Here is a 19,691-nt window from a genome sequence, read left to right on the forward strand (position 1 = left end):
CTTTGATGGCCCCCACTTTGTACACAGAGACATTGTCACGCTGAAACAGGACCTTCCCAAACTGTTGTAACAGAGTTGGAAGCACACAATTCTCTAGAATGTCATTGTATGCTGTAGTGTTAAGATTTTGCTTCACTGGAACTAAGGAGCCCCAGGCAAAATCTGGTAAAACAGCCCCAGAACGTCATTGATCCTCCACCAAACTTTACAGCTGAAAGTATGCATTCGGGCATGAAGCATTCTCCGGCCAGCCACAAACACAAAGTCATCCATCAGTCTACCGGATGGTGAAGTGTGATGCTTCACTTCAGAAAATGTGTTTCCACCGCTCCAGAGGGCTGCACTTTACACAACTCCAGCCAACTTTGACATTGCGCATGGTGATCATAGGTTTGTGTGCGGCTACTTGGCCATGGAAACCCAATCTACAAAGCTCTTGATAAACAGTTATTGTGTGGATGTTGCTTCCAGATTCTGTTTGGAAGGTAGTTATTGTCACATTAGAGGATTGATGGTCTTTATGTGCTACATGCTACCGCATTGTTGGTATTACTGTTCTCTAGGCTTATGTGACTTACCTCTTTATTGTTTTTTTCTTTGTGACTGAGCTGTTGTTGCTCTTATATGTTTCCACTTCAAAATAACAGCAATTGACCGGAAAAGATGTGGCAGGGTAGGAAACTGACATTTTGGAAAGGTGGCATTATAATGTCACTAACTGAGTTTTCAGTGTGACCCATTGTACTGCTAATGTTTGCCTATTGGAGAATGTTTTGCTTTGTTTGCCTATTGGAGAATGTTTTGCTTTGTGCTTGATTTTATGCACCTGTGTATTGGCCAAACACACTAATTAGAAGGGGTGTCCACCTACTTATGGCTTGTAGTGTAATCAGGGCACATTCATAGATCCTGTATCCTGAGTCCCTGTGTGTTAGTGTTTACATAACTTCATTGTCACCTCATGTCATTTGTATCACATGCTATTCCATGCGTTGTTGTGTGTCCTACTATGTTGCCATCACACTAATCTCAGTGTTTCTATCTCAGACATGATGATGTTATTGGCAAGATATCACTCAGCAAGGAATATATTGCATCACAGCCACGAGGTAAATACACTCTCTCAGTGCTTACAATTGTGCAAAATGCTAAAAATCAACAAAATATATACTATATGGTGGTCCAAAGAGTATAACACATTATAAGGGCAATATGATTGGAGAAATGAGGAATATGGCTATTATGGTTAGTATTCTCAAATGGTCGCATATATTTTTAAATATTCCTAAATTTGAAAGAATTGGATTTTATTATTATCATTTTGTTTGGTATGTATTACTTGCTGTGAAATTTGCATGATGTAAGATATTTTGTATGCTCTCCAGGTATTGACAGCTGGATCAACCTGAGCCATGTGAATCCAGATGAAGAAGTCCAGGGGGAAATTTATCTTGAGTTACATATAATGCAAGACCAACACAAGAGCAACCTGCACTGCCATGTCCTGGAGGCCAGGTAGCTTTAGCCGACCATGCCTATGACATTAGATGTTGCAGAACTGCAAGTTAACTTTTTTCTTATTGCCATTCATATGTATAAAACAAACATATATATAAATATAGAAGAACAAAGGTGCGGGACACAGCATAACAAAAGTGACAATACACTGAAACGTTGGTATGATATCCACAGAGCTGGAGTTGTGATTTATTTTATGCTGAGGTTCGCACCTTTGTTCTTCTATTTGTGCATCCACCTGTGAGGGCACTGGCGTTTGTCATATGTACATTGCATGGAGTGCTGGATTCTTGAAAACTGACTGACTCACTGACTCATCAACGCCCAGCCCAAACTCCTGGAAAGAGAAACAGGAAAAGCGGGAAGTATATACCTTCCATGACATATAAGAAGGGATTTTTCGAAATTCGGCACCTAATGGGGTAAAAAGAGCTAAAATGTTTTCTCCCCCTGTGTAGTGTCGTGACTGACTGTCTAATCGTGGCTGTAGCACAGTTCAGAATTCAAACATCAACTGTCATCCCAAGTGTTGCCAAACATCATTGGCAGTTGATGAGGCTCCCCTATTTGAATAGTGAGGGAAGGGAATGTGTTACTACAGAGGTGAGAGAGGAAAATGTGTTACAACACCAGTGAGAGGGGAATGTGTTACTATAGAGGTGAGAGAGGGGAATGTGTTACTATGGAGGTGAGTGGGAAAATTTGTTACTATAGAGGTGAAAGAGGGGAATGTGTTACTACACAAGTGAGGGAGGGGAGGGAAATGTCAAATGTGTAATTATGGGGTGAGGGAAGGGAATGTGTTACAACACGGAGGAGGGAGGGGAATGAGTTACGAAAGGGGTGAGTGAGGATAATGTGTTGCTCAAAGTGAGGGAGGGGAATAAGTTACTACAGGTGTGAGTGAGGGTAATGTGTTACTACAGTTGTGAGGGAATCTCTATGATTTACCGCCGGACCCCTGGCCAGCGGTTCAAATCCCAACAGCGGCTGCCCAAACAGGATGAATATCCTGATCGTCCCCAGGTAAGTATTCACTGACCTATTCCCCCACCCTAACCCTCCTTTAGGGAGCCTAACCCTAACCTTCCCCCACAGTGCCTAACCCTAATCCCCCTTTAAGTGCCTAAACCTAACCCTCCGTTCCCCGCCGCCTAACCGTAACCTCCCAGGGGGGTGCCTAACCCTAAATCCCCCCCGGGAGCCCTAAACCTAACCCCCCCCCCCCACACGCGCGGCTGTCCACAGCGGCACCTGGCATCACTTTGGTCGGGATGCCGGGCGCCGGTCTCCCAGCGTCGGTAAAGTGACAGACGTCTAGATGTAGACGCCGGTCATTTAGCCCTTTCTGGGATTAAGCAGTCGGGAAGCCGGCTGTCGGGATTAGGTCCGCCGTCTTCCCGACTGCATACCGTTGTGAGGGAGGGTTTGTATTTCTACAGAGGTGAGGGAGGGAAATGTCAAATGTGTTACAACATGGACAAGGGAGGGAAATGTGTTACTACAGAGGTGAGGGAGTGGAATGTGTTAGTACATAGGTGAGGGAGGGTAATGTCTTACTATAGCAATGAGGGAGGAGATGCATATAGATGAAAAATGAATGTGTTACTGGAGTGGTGAGATGGAAATGGAAACAGTAAATATCTAAACCAGGTTTATCAGCTAGTGTATATATTAATCACAGCAATAAATATTATTGGAGTATTCATAGAGATAAATAGCAATAGACTGGGCTGCTGAGTACTCTCATAATGTTTCTTGCTGTTATTTTAACAAAAAGCAGGGAATAAAGGAATAAAAACTTAACTGCTCAGATACAGTACTTGTAGGTCTTTTCAAACCGCAGGAGACACAGTAACAGCTGCCGCGTACAGAGACGCACCACATAATGGAATAAGACTGGTAAATGGCTATGGTATGTGGCCATACACACAGCACGATGCTCTAATATATCTGCAGATATATTGGGCATTGGCTGTGCAGCACAGTCAACACGATATGTCTGTGAACCATGTCGTTCACAGACATATCACTGGTACACACTGGCAAATGCACACACAATATATTGGCAGTTTGATTGATCGGCCAATATATCTGCCAGTGTGTACCCAGTGTGTATGCACTTACCAATTGTCAGATAGGACGGCGTATCAGCTTTAAGCTGGGTACACACCTGAAAGATTTATCTGCAGATGGTCCGATCTGCAGATATATCTGCAGATGATGGTTGTGTATACACACTAATCAATCATCATTGCCATCAAAAGATATATCTGTTGTGAGGACATTGGCAAATTAAACCAATTATCGGCCCGATGTGTTGTGTCAGACGTCATAACTGGGCGGGCATTTACATGTGCCCGTAAAATTGAGATGTCAGTCTATGCAGCAAGTGTACGGGTGGTCGGGAGAAATATCTGCTATCGGCTGTGCAGCATAGCTGACGTCGATCACAGACATATCGCTGATACACACTGGCCGACGAGCACCCGATATATTGGCCGATCAATTGATCGCCCAATATATATGCCAGTGTGTACCCAGCATTATACACCTGTGTTTATTATGAAGACAACAAAACCAGATGTTTTAGTAAGCTTTGACCCATTTCTTAGGAAACATCACAACTATTTGTGACTTGTTTCCAGTTTCCTGGAGCATTAGCGCACACCCCCTAAAATCGATTCTCTCCCATAGTTTTACAAGAAACTAGCAGCACAAAAGTGTTTTGGTTTCATAGCACTTTATTTCCTATTGTTTAACTAGCTCACTATTAACCTGTAGCACTTTTACTTCTAAGTCATGTGTCCAGGGCAGAAGAGTGTAAAAACTGAAATCATTAAGAAGAAAAACATTGTGCAGTGTTACCCTGAACAGCAGATTCACCATGCAGCACTACTGTTATGGTAGACAAAAGTGTCCCACGGCTGTCAACATTTTAAGAGATTAGAGATTAGTTTGTTTCTAAAGTACTGCATTTTTCTAAGAGAAAAAGCATGCCTGAGATCTACCTAAATGGCTGGAGCTCTCTTTAGAATACGTTTTTAACTACTCATTTTTTTAATCTCCCAGTTTATATAGAATTATTCTATAATACTATCTTTTTGTGTTCCTGATTCATCTTTATGCAGTTGGTTGAGGCCCAATCTATTCAAATGTTGACACTGAGGGGGACATTCAGACCCGCTCGCGAGCGCAGGATGCTCGCAAGCGGGTCGATGTTCCCCCACTGCGCATGCGCACGACAGAGGGAGCTCCGTCGTTCGCATGCGCGAGACCCGGCGAGCGACGGGCTCTCCATCGCTCCGGGTCTCGCACCAAAGGGGGCGTGCTGTCGATGTTGATTGACAGCACGCCCCCTTTGGTGGGCGTGCCGGGGGCGTGCCTGCCAGACTGAGGCCCATGGGAACGCCTACCGTCTGAAGCCGGCCCCACTGACATCACTAGTGATGCCAGTGGGAGTGATTTTGGCTCTGATAGAGCCAAAATCACTCCAGGGCTTGCGACAGCGAGACCCTACCGCAGGGTCTCCGTCGCAAGCCCGATGGTCGCGATGGTCAAGACCATCGCGACCATCATCATGGACACTCGCATATGCTGTGGGTGGTTACCCACAGCTATGCGAGTGGCCAGGAGGCCGCTCCATTTTCATGGAGGAAGGCCCTGATTCAGAGCGAGCGCTCTGGTCAGAGCGTTCGGCTCTGAATCAGGCCCTGAATTCCTCTGCCTCCCTCAAGTAGCATTACTCATGAACATTGCAAAAATTGTAACTTCATTTCACTTTTCATGATCCATTCCCTATGCATTTTCTGGCAAAGGCTTTTGTTCTCCCAAAACTATAAATCACTTCTGTGTGACAGCAGATCCCTAAATGGCAGTCTCTGAAATACTATGCATTCCTTATAAATGTCAGCTCTGTGACAGCAATCCTTATTCACATCAATGTGGCATCCATAAACCATTGCCATGTGCCAGTCTTGTCCCATCCGAGGCAATGGTAGGGCTAGAGTGCCCTATATTTCTGCACTTTTCAGACTGATATCTATATAAAGGTTCCGATTGTGGTCTTTAAATAAATGTATGTGCTTGGAAATATGACCTCGGATCTAGACATTTAATGACAATTTGCCAGCTCCCAGCGTGAAGCAGAAAAGATTGTGGTTTCCTAGCAACAGGTTTATGCGCTTAGCAACACGGAAATCATTTGAAGTGTGGTGATAGCTGGAATAAAGAAAGAGATGGGGTGTATACATACGGCCATTCGCATGCAAAAATCCCATGGATGTATGATGAGAGGGAAGGAGGATATTATACGTGAAATGGCATGCTGTGGCATAACATAAAATAACAAGTTTGTTATACAGGATAAAAAGATAGAATTGTGTGCCAAATGTTTAAAACACAATGTACTATATAAAATGTCACTGTACTTATTTTATGTGTATGGTCACAGGTTTATTTGAAGGTGCTGAATAGCACTATGGGGTGTTTCAATTAGCCAAGAATTCCTTAGTAGTCTCATGTGCTATATTTCCGTGATGATGTGATAAAATATGCAGAATTTGCTCATGTATACTCGCACCACCTAGGTATGCAAGCACAGTGGCTTTATCCTTACTGTAATTGCTGTAATGTATACAGACATTCAACATAAGTTTCCGTAGTAGTCTTGTGGCTAGTCACCGACTGTGAGTTATAAAAGTGTGCATAGTGTGGTCTGCTGACATTTAGGGTGGGGGAATATGTAGACATTGTGTATTGTAAATATCTGATTAATAGTGGAGATGTACACTGAGAATCAGTAAGATATACAGAGGCTGATTCAATTAACTGTGAGGTTCCGTAGTAACCTGGGGGAAAACATGAAAATTTTTGTTTGCACTCCTATGAGATACAAGCAAAAATGAGTGAAGAATATCTTATATATATAATTAATTTGTCAGTTTGTTTGTCTGTCCGGTTATGCAGACAGATACTTAGAAATGTGGTGGGAAGGGGAAAAAATGAAGACTTGAGCACTGGTATAAAAACCTCATAGGTTGAAATAAGGAAAAATAAAGAAGATGGATATACTACCATGAACTAGTAATTAGGTGAAAATAATTATCAAGGATAGTTCACAGAGGTGCTCCCATGAGAGTAAGTTGAGTATGCAAAAGGGGTAGCAAGAGAGAGAAGCAGTAGTCTCCTATTTGGGGCACTAATCCATCATTAGTGTGATATTGTTATAAGTTGTATTTAAAACTACATTTTTATTCAATTGCGTTAAAAAAACCACACATGAAAAACGACAAAGATGAAACACGCAGACAAATAATGGCATAAATCAGTGGTACCGTAGCACGTCCTTGTAGTAATCTGGGTCACACAAGTGCTGAAATAATACACTATTATTCTGACCCCCCCAGACGTTGAATTGGGAACAGTAGGCAAGCATACTATACATAATTTGAGAGATATGAAGTATAATCAACTTAATTAGTGATAAATAGTGTTTACTATCCCCAGGCAAAAAAATATGTGTAACATAATAATTCTGCACAATTCAACACGGAAAATTACAGGACACAAATAAGCAGCAGTCACCACAGCAATGACACAATAATATAAATCATATTCTGTGATCAGTGCAGCTAGTAAATTCAATTGACCTTCAATAGGAGGTTGTTGCCTCCATAATGCAACATATTGTGTAACTAACACCAAGTACAATTCTGTGCTGGAGAACAATTCATACTGGACAAAAAATCTGTACTAGGCAATCGTTAATGTAAAACAAATAACTTTTGTGTACACAATAATGCAAAAAACTGGATAGTGATCAGTGTGATCAGATGGAAGGTCCTGAGATCAAGAAAAAGGTTTACCCTTCATTCACCAAAGGAGCACAAGTATTGCAGACAAAAAAGTAAAAGTCCAGGCTCAACGAGAGTGTCAGAAAAACAAGTTGTATGAAAGTGAAAAAAAAGGGAACGAGGACCGGACTGGGGTGCTGCTTTCTGGAGTTTGTGCTATGCACAGTGAACTGGGGGTGAATGATCTCTGCCGGGGTCCCTTATCCCTGGAAGGAGAAGAAAGGGGGTTGCAGGGCGCTCTGTTAGACTCTCTGTCCCCAGACTGCCTACTGCCGATTGCAGTGCAAGCTATACTGGGGGAGTGAAAACAAACAGCTCCTGCTGAAAGAAAGAAATACCTGAGCTGCTGTGTTCCGGGTGACAGATTGGGGAGGGTCGCGGCAGTGCCTCCGTTCCCTCCGGCTGTTAGACGCCAGACGTACATTTCACCGCGTGGGGCTTTGTCAATGGATGCCTGCAAAAGCACAGTAAAAGCGCTCTTACATATATACTAGGAGCGGCCAACAGGATGTTGGGAGGTTCCTATATCCAATCATGTTCTACCAGCCCCGCCGTTCAATCCTAGCCCGTCTTCTGGGTGTAGGCGGGGTGATGTGAGTGAGCTCCGGGGTTATTGCTTAGCAACTGCAGGGAGCTGGCTCCTAATTGGTTAATCAAGTTCTGTCACTTAAAAGCAGATCAAGGCTCAATTACAGAGGGAAAGCACTGGTGATCGGCTGGGAATGTTATAGGCTATTCATAAAGAGAGGATGTAGTAGTCCCAGTCAGACCGCCCGTTGGTTTGACAAGGGGAGCCTGTTCTGGGCCGTCCATTGGATGGATTTGGATGAAAACTACAAAGAGGGGTGGCAGTTGGTCTAGGATGTCTAACGTAATAACTTGAAGATTTAAACCTGGGCAACGTTGGGCACTTCAGCTAGTTGCTTATAAAATCATGCAGAAACATACTATGGAATCACACGGTTCATTGAATTGGCACCACAGTGTTTTCTGATATGGAATAGTATGGCTGGCAGGTATGTAATCATTATGTTGACATCCAGATGTCCATATGGTCTAAATGTTGACATTCTGGTCTAATATGTCAAAACTGTCATAAAGTCATCTTTATTGTGAATGACAGTCAGAATTTAAATGCATGATTTTAGGATTTAGGGTTAAGCTGCAATTAGGATTGGGATTAGGGTGAGGCTGTCGACATTCAGGCAATGTCATCATTATGCTGTTAACCCAGAGGTGTAAATAGACCAGAGTTGTTTACCTGGTGAGTCGCGGTCTCTGCCTGTGCGGGTGCTTTGTCACGCTCCTACTGGTGGGGGTGCTGGTGTATGGAGGTTGGGATACAAACCATGTGGTGACAGGTAAGACTGGCAGCACTGCCACACTGGGGATTGCTGGGTGCCGCCATCTTGGATTTGGGCATGTGACCTTGGACTGGGTTTCCCTGTTATGGGAGCGATCAGATCTGGATAATTATTGATAATTATTCACACTTTCTAGCATCATTCAGGAGAATCTTTGACGATCCTGGAAGGACGTCCTCTGCATCCTCCGAAATTATGCATCTCAGACAAGGGATTCGTCCTGTCAGTCAGTATGTTATCCTGTTTCAAACATTTGCATCAGAATTAAAGTGGCACAAGGAGGCATTAACATCGGCCTTCTGGAACGGCCTTTTGGACCGGCTAAAAGATGACTTAGCTACCCGGGACCTTCTCACTAAACTCGACGACCTCATCTCTTTGTGTAACAAGGTGGATTTACGCTTTCAGGAACGACAGGCAGAGAAAAGCAGAAGTGATCGTTCCAGGGTTCATTCTATGATCCCTCCCATCGCCTCAATCCCTGGATCCACAGATGATGAACCTATGCAGGTTAACCGGGTTCGCCCTACTAATGAGGAACCGCAGAAACAACACTGAAAAAACCTCTGCATGTATTGTGGGGAGTCCGTCCATCTTGTAGCTTCCTGCTCCCTCCGTCCGGGAAACCTCCGCTCCTAGCCAGTCCCAGGGACACTCGGTTAGGAGTAGTGCGTGTGTCTGTCATCTCCCTCCTAGATTCTAGGGCAGTAGAAAATGTTATTACTCTCGGCTTTGTCAAAAAACTCCAAGTATCCTGTTTTCCCCTCAATCATGCTATCACCCTGTCTGCAGTCGATGGCAGCCCTATTGTCAATGGCATAGTCTCCAAACTGACTCATCCTTTGTTGGTTCGTATAGGAGCCCTTCACTCAGAGCTCATCAGTGTCCTGATTATACCTAATGTGTCTCATGATGTAATTCTAGGATACTCCTGGCTATGTAAACACAATCCCGAAATCTATTGGAACTCCATGCAATCCTTCCTGGGGTGATGCTTGTCAAGAGTCTTGTCTTCCACACATGAAACCTGTAAGAGAAATTCAGATATCAGGAGATCTACAACTTCCCAATTCTTACAGCGCTTTCTCTGACATGTTTTCTGAAAGTAAAGCTAAGATCTTACCTCCCCATCTAGACTGAGACTGTCCAATTGATTTGATGCCGGATAAGACTCCTCCCCGAAGTCATACATACCCCTTGTCCTAGCCCGAAACCAAAGCCATGTCGGAATATATTCGGGAGAACTTGGAGAAGGGCTTCATCAGACCATCCACTTCTCCTGCCACAGCCGGGTTCTTTTTTGTGTCCAAGAAGGATGGGGGCCTCCGACCCTGTATTGACTATCGGGGCCTAAACGATATCGCTATAAAAAACTGATACCCATTGCCTTATTACAGAATTATTCAATCATGTCAAAGGAGCCACAGTATTCTCAAAACTTGATTTACGAGGGGCCTATAATCTCACCAGAATTCACTCTGGTGACGAATGAAAAACCGCCTTCAATACTCAAGATAGGCACTTAGAATATTTAGTGATGCCATTCAGACTCTGTAAAGCCTCTGCAATTTTCCAGAATTTTGTAAACAAAATATTCAGAGATTTACTTTGTCACGTTAAAGAAATCCTGACTCGCCTGAGGAAAAATAATCTGTACTGTAAATTTGAGAAATGTGTCTTTGAAGTTCCTTCCATTCCATTCCTAGGGTACATTATCTCAGGCTCTGGGTTGGAGATGGATCCTAAAAAGGATAAAGCGATTCTGGACTGGTCTCGTCCCACGTCTCTAAAGGCAATACAAAGACTTCTCGGATTTTCTAATTATTACAGAAAGTTTATCAAGAGATTTTCGAGGCAGAGATGGCTTTTCAAATGTTGAAGCAGACCTTTATATCGGCTCCAGTCCTGAGACAACCAGACATCGAAAGGCCTTTTTTCTTAGAGGTGGATGATTCATTTGAGGCAGTGGGAGCCGTTCTCTCGCAGGGATTCAAGGACAACAAGATCCATCCATGTGGGTTCTTTTCTAAAAAAAATTTCCCCGGCAGAGAGAAATTATGCCATCAGAGAGCAGGAATTGCTGGCGGTCAAGTTAGCCTTAAAGGAGTGGCGTTATCTACTCGAAGGTGCCAAGTTTCCATTTATGGTATATACCAACCATCGAATTTTTGCTGTTTCTAAAAAACATTCAGTGCATCAGTTCTAGGTTGACCCGCTGGGCCATATTCTTTTCACGTTTCAGTTTTACTCTGACCTATCATCCTGGATCTCTCAATCAAAAAGCTGACGCACTGTCACGCTCCTTCTCTTCAGATAGCAACGTGGAAGTAGACATAGAGACCCTGGTCCTTGACCCTAAGATCTTCACTGCCATTCAAATATAACCTCCTCCTGGGAAAACCTTTGTGGCTCCGGAAACAACTTCTGTCTTGGGCTCACTCATCTCACTTTGCTGGTCACACAGGTATCCGTAAAACATTAGAGTTCCTGCAACGTTCCTATAGGTGGCCTGCCATGAAATCAGAGGTGACTGAGTTCATTGCCTCTTGCACCCAATGTGCCCAACACAAAACATCTAGATAAGCTCCTGCCGGAGATCTGGTGCCTCTTCCTATTCCAATTCGTCCATGGACCCATCTGTCCATGGATTTCGTGACGGACTTGCCGGTTTCCAATGGCTACGCCACCATCTGGGTGGTGGTCGACCATTTCTCTAAGATGGTCCATTATGTTCCACTCAAAAAACTACCCTCTGCTTCTGAACTGGCTCAGTTGTTTGTACACCACATATTCCGCCTGCACGTACTCCCAACTGAAATTGTATCAGACCGTGGAGTACAGGTTGTGGACAGATTTTGGAGAGCTCTCTGTTCTACTCTACAAGTCAAATTAAATTCCTCTAAAGCCTATCACCCTCAAAGTAACGGATCTACAGAAAGGGAGTACTAGGACCTGGAGACCTTTTTAAGAATTTACATGTCGTCCCCCTAAGATAATTGGTCTGACTCTCTTCCTTGGGCAGAATTCGCGCACAATCCCTCTTACCATTCTTCGTCCGGTCAGTCACCATTCTAGGTGGTTTATGGTATCCAGCCTAGAGCTCCTGTATTTAAAGACCTGACATTCTATGATTTTCCTGCAGTTGAATTCTACTCTACGGAAATTTGCTCAGATTTGGGCACAAGTTCATGCTACTCTCCTCAAGACCTCTCAGCGTTATAAAAAAGGGGCACACAGGAAACGTAGGACTGTCCCCAAGATGCAGACAGGGGATCAGGTCTGGCTTTCCACCCGCAACCTACCTCTCAGGGTTCCGTCCATGAAATTTGCACCCTGTTTCATAGGACCTTTCTCCATCATTGAGGTCATTAACCGTGTGGCCTATCGACTAAAACTCCCTTCTTACCTCAAGATACCTAATTAATTTCACATTTCCCTACTGAAACCCCTTGCTCTCAATAAGTTCCTCAAAGTCCTACCATCACCTCCTAAAGTCCTCACTGAGAAGGGGGTAGAATTCGAAGTGAAACAAGTCCTGGACTCCCGCTTTCATTATGGACATTTACAATACCTGCTGGACTGGAAGGGTTACGGCCCAGAAGAACGTTGCTGGATTAAACCAGATGATGTTCACGCTCCTCGCCTCATTTGCAAGTTCCATGCCTCAAACCCAGAGAAGCCTGGGAAGTGGCCAGAGGTCATTCGTAAAGAGGGTACTGTCAAGACCAGAGTTGTTGTACCTGGTGATTCGCAGTCTCTGCCTGTGCAGGTGCTTTGGCATGGTCCTACCGGTGGGATTGCTGGTGTCTGGAGGTTGGCGCAATGTGCGCGTGGATGTCTAAGGGGTGCAAGCCATGTGGTGACAGGTAAGACTGCCAGCGCTGCCACGCTGGGGATTGCTGGGCGCCACCATCTTGGTTTTGGGCATGTGACCTGAATGTGCTAATCAGGTCGGAGCATCTTGTGTTTACTCTCTGCAGCCTATCATGCACTTTCCCATGGTACTTAAGGGTGTTCAGCACGCACTCTAGTTGCCAGTGCAACGTATACACAGCGCAAGCTGTGTGAGAGTTATCTGTACTCCTTAGCTCGGTGTGATATTTGTAGTCCCAGCAGTGCTCCGTTTCCTGCTCTGTCTCCATCACAGGCTGTTTCCGGATACCCGCATCTACCCTGCTATACCCCGTTACACACCCCAGGGTTTGTGAACCCTCAGCTCTCCGGACTCAGAACCCACTCCAGTGTTTCAGATCTCTGTTCCTCGGTCACACCTCCATTGGACTTTGCTTTCTCTGCCTGTCACCTGTTTCCCAGCCTCACTAATTGGACTTTGTTTTCTCTGCCTGTCACCTGTTTCCCAGCCTCACTAATTGGACTTTGTTTTTCTGCCAGACATTTGTTTTCAGCCACACATCACTTGGTCTTGGTTATTTCTGCCAGTTAATTTATTTATCACCATTTCATGAATTATAATACTCATATTAAACCTTCTGCGTTTCAATTCTGCAAACCCGTTCCGTTTTTTTCTCCTGTATCCACTTCGGGTTAAAAAAATAATCCAGACCTGACATACAGGAGACTTTAGAAGGCAGTCGCCCCCTGGTTCCTGCCCTGAAGGGGGCACACTGACCTTTGTTCCAGGTTCTGCTTTATGCTTCCCAGAACAGGAGAAAGCATGAAGTTCAGGGTGCATGTGCCGCAGTCCTTCCTCTCCCAGGGCTCCCACTCTGGAGTCCAGTCTCTAGGGATAGATCTCCAGCAAGAAAACTGCACCAATGTACATAAAAGGGGCGCATGGCCCCTCCCTCTTTTGTTGGTTCTTCCCAATCACACACGTTGGACCTGCCTCCTCTGCTGTTGCTATGAGAGCAGCAAATAATAAGAACAGAAAACCATGATCGTCAACAGGTAGAAGTTGTGTGCTGGGGTGTTCGTAGTTAATTGGGGGAGGAGTGTGTGTCTGGGTGCTGCTGCTGGGGTGTTGGTATGGGAGTGAATGCAGGGAGTAAGAGTGTGTGGGTTCTGCTGGGGTATTGGCAGTAAATGCAGGGGTTAGAGTGTGTGTCTGGGTGAGGCTAGGATGTTGGCAGTAAATACAGGGGGAGGAGACTCTGTGCCTGGGTGATTCTGGGTTGGAAGTGAATGTGGAGTGGGTGGGAGTTTGTGTCTTGGTGCTGCACGGGTGTTGGCAGTGAATGTAGTGGGAGAAGAGTGTGTGAGTAGGTATTGCTAGGGTGTTGGAAGTGAATGCAGGGGGAGGAGAGTGTGTGACTGAGTGCTGCTGGAGTGTTGGAAGTGAATGTGGTTTAGGGGGAGTGTGTGCGAGTGCTGCTGGAACTGGTATGTTGGTAGTGAATGCGAGCGGAGGCGGGGGGGGCAACAACTATCTCGCCTCCGGGCTCCTGGTATGAACTTACACCCCTGGGTCAACATCAGTTACGTGCAGTGAGGTCTTTGGCTGATTAACACCCCCTCCTTTAAAATAGAACAAAAAAAAAACAGTGTAGGGTTCCCCCTATTTAACAGTAACCAGCACCAGGCTGAACCAGCCAGGGGGATAATGCCAATGCAAGGGGTACACTCAGTGTGGGGTCCCCCTGCCATCACATTAACTACCCCTAAACTAGTCAGCTGACTGATTTTAACTGTAGATAGTGATTAGAATAATGGAAAGCAGGTATTTATAACACAGAATATGTGTTATAAATATATTCTTTATATTATTATACTCATTATGACAGGGGAGGCTCTGCCTCCCCTGGCTGCACGTCCCTGATCAACATAATATACCAGAACCGGCTAGCATATCAGATCTGTACATTGTCACTACTATATTATACTGGAATTGGGGATAACCAAATGTTGGAACTCCTCGATTCACTGATCTCGACCAATAAATTATAGTGAACTGCGAATCGGGGATTTTTAACATGCTGTTTTTCCCCGATCCTCCGACGGATTTCAGATCATCAATGTCCGCAGTTTGGCATTTTTTAAAACGATGATTAGCACATCAATATAAATTGTCTTTATAGATAGTGGGGTTGATTCTGAGTTGGGAGCAAAGCAAAAATGAGCAATAAACTTTGCACCTTGGAAAAAACAACATGTTGCACTGCAGGTGGGGCAGATATAAAGTGTGCAGAGAGATTTAAATTTGAGATGGGCGTGTCCAAACTGACATCTAATTGCAGTGTAAAAATACAACTGTACAGGATATGTGAGCTATATACAAAAGCAGCTAGTATGTACCCTGTATCCAAAACCAATAAATGTATTTGCACCCCTTGCTTTGCAACTTGGTTTGTTCCAAATACAAAGTTACCTGCTCTGTTTGCTTTGCTTCTACCTCAGAAACAGCCCACTGGGGGGGAGATCAGATGTACAAGTGCTAAGCCTTGGAGAGTTGATAAAGTGGGGGGTGATAAACTACCAGCCAATCAGCTACTAACTGACATGTTACAGGCTGTGTTTGAAAACTGACAGTTAGGAGCTGATTGGTTGGTATTTTATCACTGTCCACTTTATCACTTTCCAAGACTTAGTACATCTCCCCCCCCCCAGTGTTGTTTGATTCATTTTTAATGAATCTATTGTATTCTGTTTAAATGTAAATGATTCCATAATATATGCAAATTGAACGTCGTTTAAAAGTATCTTAATATTTTGAATAAAGTCTTCTGGTAATTGAAGATTGCAGTTTAGTATGCAGCGCTATTCTGGGTTCAGTTTATTTGCAGTGTAACCTGTTTTGCTTACGAATATTCTGTTGCCTTGTTTCTTCCTCAGAGATCTAGCACCCCGCGACATCTCTGGTACATCAGACCCCTTTGTACGTATCTTCTGCAACAATCAGACTCTGGAGACCTCAGTGAGTATGCTTCTCCTCTTGTTAACATCTATGTCTAGAATCCTCCCAGGCCTGTGCATTCTTACTCCAATGGTCACACACTCACCCAAACTCCCCTCTTTGCCTATTGGTCTTTGGCGTTTGTTTTGTAAATGAACATTTCTTAAGCATTAAACTGTGTAGCAGTATTTGGTAAACATAGTGAGGGGACTATTGGAGGTTAAATATAGCCAATGTTTTGTGTTACCTGCAAAGATAGGAATGCTTAATCATGCATCCATCCGTCAAATGTTGAATCATTTATTATTTTATTAACTGGTTGCTTTTAATTTTCTGTTACTTTCTGCAAGGACAATATCAAATAGTATAATTAAAATCCATCTGCCAGGGGCATTTTATGAGTTGAGTGTTCCTCTGTACAAGAGAAGTGCTTGCCCTCACACCATACAGATTGTCCTCATACACCTGTCCTTTTTGCTCCATAATGCACAAGATGCCTGGCTCAGTTCCCATGCTGTGCACTTTTTCCTCAGTTCTGCATCTGAATTTGCATATAGTGTACAAGGTACTTAGGATTAGTTTTCCTGTCAGCCCGGTCCTATTCAGTTAGGGTAACATGCACCCTCTGGAACTTAATGTGCAGGGAAACCCATGGGTCTACCGCTCTGGGAAAATGCTGAATATTTTAATAGCTCCGGGTGTTTAACCAGGAGCCTTACCCATGTGGTAATCACCGCTTGTAATTGAATCTGCCCCATAGTGTCACATGGTCTGTGGTGCGCTAAATGAGGCTACTTGACGCGATTTGAGGAGAGGTTTATGTGGGCGCATCTGTATGTTACAAGGGAAAAGTCTGGAAGGTATAAGTGACATGCCCTCTCCACTCTGCCCTTATCATGTGCACTCCTCTCACCTACCTACCTCTGCAGTTCCACTAATGTTGTTAGCAGCTCTCTGTACATATTGCCCACATCAATGAGCAGACTGTACTGCTTTCTCCTACCTATTGTAGCTGTGACTACCAGTTAGGAAGAGAGATGAGAGAGAGATGAAGGGGGTATTGGAACAGGTGAACAGGGAAGGAGAAGAGAGAAAGAGGAGGGATGAGTGAGCCACTTCATCAGATGGAGTCCCTGTCCTGATTGACTGTGCAGCCTGTTTGTCAGCCTAAGCATCCTGTCCTAAGCTGATAGACATGGACCTTCGGGCAGGTGTTCTGATTCCTGCTGTAAGTAACAGGATATATATAATACTGTAGTTGGTGTTTGTGGAGGAACCAAAGCATCCTATTGTAGGCTGACAGGCAATGAGCTGAGTCAGGTAGAGATGTGCTGGTTTGGTTCTCAGAGAACCAACAACAACCAAATGTAGGAGTTCCGAGTCCGTGTTCGGAATCTCTTTGTGTACCGAGTCGAATCAAGTCCCTGTTCAGACTACCTGTGGTTCAGATTTATAAACCGAACTCGAGTTTTGGATTGCATGCTAACAGGTCAAAATAACTTAATTTTACCTGTCTTTTTATTTTTTATTTATTTTTAAAATACAGATCCAAAACCAAAACACGTGAGGGTGGTTTTGCAAAACACGAAGATGAATCTGGATCCAAAACCAAAACATAGGGCTAGGCGCACATCTCTAGAGTCAGGTAGAGCAGGGGGCAAGACCTTGGCCAGGCCCCTGAGTGACCAACCATCCCAATACAGCTTTGACTGCCAGTGTGAAATCCCCTTGAGTTATGAGTCTGTGTGCACTGTCCATGGTTTGTACACTACTGGCACTTTTGAACTACTCAAAGTAGCATCAGCCACTAAACTGGCTACATTTTTATGAATGTTGGTTCAGCTCAGCAAGATGTTGCATCTATAATATGTAGCAATATGTGCACTTTAATCGACATAAAAGAATAGAAGTTGTTTGCATCTGACTTTAGCTACCTAGCTCTTCAGGCAGTCCTTTCTGAATAAGCCATGTTCTATAATAAAGCTCTGTATGCATGTATTCGTCCCTGCTCTCCGTTTCTCACTGTTGCAGTGCAGTTGCACTATACTACCATATAGCTTGTTTGCAGGTGATTAAAAGAACCCGTTTTCCACGCTGGAATGACGTCTTAGAGTTCAACTTGCGAGGAATAGAAGAACTAGATCCTGGAGACCAAGTGATCAGCATTGAAGTTTGGGACTGGGATATGGTTGGAAAGAATGACTTCCTTGGTCGTGTAAGTGTCTGACGCGCCTCTTCTAATCTCTCATTTCTTACCTTTATCTTTCATTCCTACATTTTGTCCCTCTTTCCTACTGTTTAATTTAAGTCTGTCATGAATTATACACCTATTATATCAATTAACTTTCCTTTGTTTTCTCACTCCTTGCATGTTTAAACAATGTCTTCCATCACTCACCCTGTCAAAACCCCTTCAGGTGTGGTTCCCTTTGGAGCCCCTGCACAGAAATCCTGCGGTGACTGGCTGGTTTCGTCTCCTGCCTTTTGGAAACACGGAGGAGGAGAATGGGTAGAACAATGCTTGTTCTGTGACATCATACCATGACATTGCTATCAGAAATGGGGGAGAGGGGTAGCTCTTTAAAGTGAACCTGTTACTGCAACATAAAGCGACAATGTTAAAAACATCCAGGAATTATTTGTCTTGTTAAAAATGTTAAGAACATGAGTTAACTAGTTATTTCCCCTAAGCACAGTGGAATAAGCCTCTTTATTATGCACTAACAAAATGTTGCTAATTTATTCCCACCTCTCGTTTGCTTGCTAGATCCACTGGCTAATGCTAACGCATATGAGAGACTGAATAAACATGTAAATAATTAAAAAATATTGCCTTATAGATATAGATATTTATTCATGGTAACAGGTGCACTTTAATATTATTAATTTATTTTTATTGTACCACAGATTTATTTTTAAATATTTGAAAAATGCCACAACACATAAGAACAATGAATACACATTAGGAAAACAAACTAAGCCGTATTTGAATAAAACTCAAGAGTCATGGAATAATCTATAGCCTCCCACAGACCACATGTTCACAATCAATACTTATCTAGGCGATTAGAATAACAGGTACTCCATCATACTCTACTTCAGTGCCATGCATATACACTGATTAATGTTCTACTGTCATAAACCTTTAGTCATTTAGCAAGTCATGTTATCTCAGGGCTGTATACACATAGTATCGTATTACAATAAATTATATTACATTTTATATTATATGTACATGTAATTATATATACATTGCTTTGTAGTGTTACTGTAAGCACATCACTGTGTGTACATGTCGTCATTGCCTTTGTACTTCGTCTGTTTGTATATGTCATTATGTGCCGTTTTGGGCTTGTGTCACATGGCTTATCATTCTGTCTTCCAGAGGGAAGCTTGGGTCCCTGCGTGTCAAAGTAAACCTATCAGAGGAGCGAATTCTGCCATCTCTCTACTACCAGAACCTCATCCAGCTCCTTGTGGAGTCAGTCCAGGCTCCTGATCAGGTGGGAAGCTGATAGAGGTTATACTCATTGTGGAGATTAGTAATTGTATGCCTCTGTGGGTGCAGATGTGAGGTGCCATCATTTATGTTCTCCAATACAGGGAGACTGTAGTGTGCTGGGTCTTCTAGAGGAGATGTGCTGTGCTGAGAGCCGGCAAGAGGTGGCTGTTAAGCTGGTGAAAATGTTTCTGGGACAGGGACTGGCAGTAACCTTCCTTGACAAACTGAATATGCGAGAGGTGAATCGAACTGGTGAGATTGCTTTCTTTAGATCTTTCCAATACAGTATTATATTCTCTACACAATCATTCCACATATCATTTAATTTCTAGCCCTAGTACATATGTCCATCTTCATGCCGGACAATGACACTCATCCCTTCAGAAGAGTTTCTAGGACATTTATATATAGCACTTTGCTCTCTCTCATTTACATGCCACTTTTTAAAAAGTTATGTTTTCTTTTTGATTTGTAGCCGACCCAAATACTCTTTTCCGGTCAAACTCACTTGCTTCAAAATCAATGGAGCAGTATATGAAGGTAGGTCACACTAACAAGTGTAATAAAGGTTACTACAGGCATAGATGTAACAAGGAGAGCCA

The 19,691-nt window shown here is 43.6% G+C and overlaps 1 protein-coding gene across 1 annotated transcript in view; it reads left to right on the plus strand.

The window, feature by feature from the left end:
• RASAL1 (RAS protein activator like 1) overlaps window positions 1–19,691 on the plus strand; it is an 87,270-nt gene that overhangs the window by 46,818 nt on the left and 20,761 nt on the right. Inside the window, exons 4-11 of the mRNA XM_088443495.1 lie at window positions 1,048–1,109; window positions 1,386–1,515; window positions 15,527–15,608; window positions 17,656–17,802; window positions 18,005–18,096; window positions 18,973–19,090; window positions 19,191–19,341; window positions 19,565–19,629. Coding sequence (XP_088299621.1) covers window positions 1,048–1,109; window positions 1,386–1,515; window positions 15,527–15,608; window positions 17,656–17,802; window positions 18,005–18,096; window positions 18,973–19,090; window positions 19,191–19,341; window positions 19,565–19,629 — 847 coding nt within the window. The remainder of the gene's footprint in view (window positions 1–1,047; window positions 1,110–1,385; window positions 1,516–15,526; window positions 15,609–17,655; window positions 17,803–18,004; window positions 18,097–18,972; window positions 19,091–19,190; window positions 19,342–19,564; window positions 19,630–19,691) is intronic.

The sequence above is a fragment of the Taudactylus pleione genome, unplaced genomic scaffold, assembly GCF_031769625.1.
Source record: "Taudactylus pleione unplaced genomic scaffold, aTauple2 ptg000330l, whole genome shotgun sequence".
In the NCBI taxonomy this organism is placed as follows: Eukaryota; Metazoa; Chordata; class Amphibia; order Anura; family Myobatrachidae; genus Taudactylus; species Taudactylus pleione.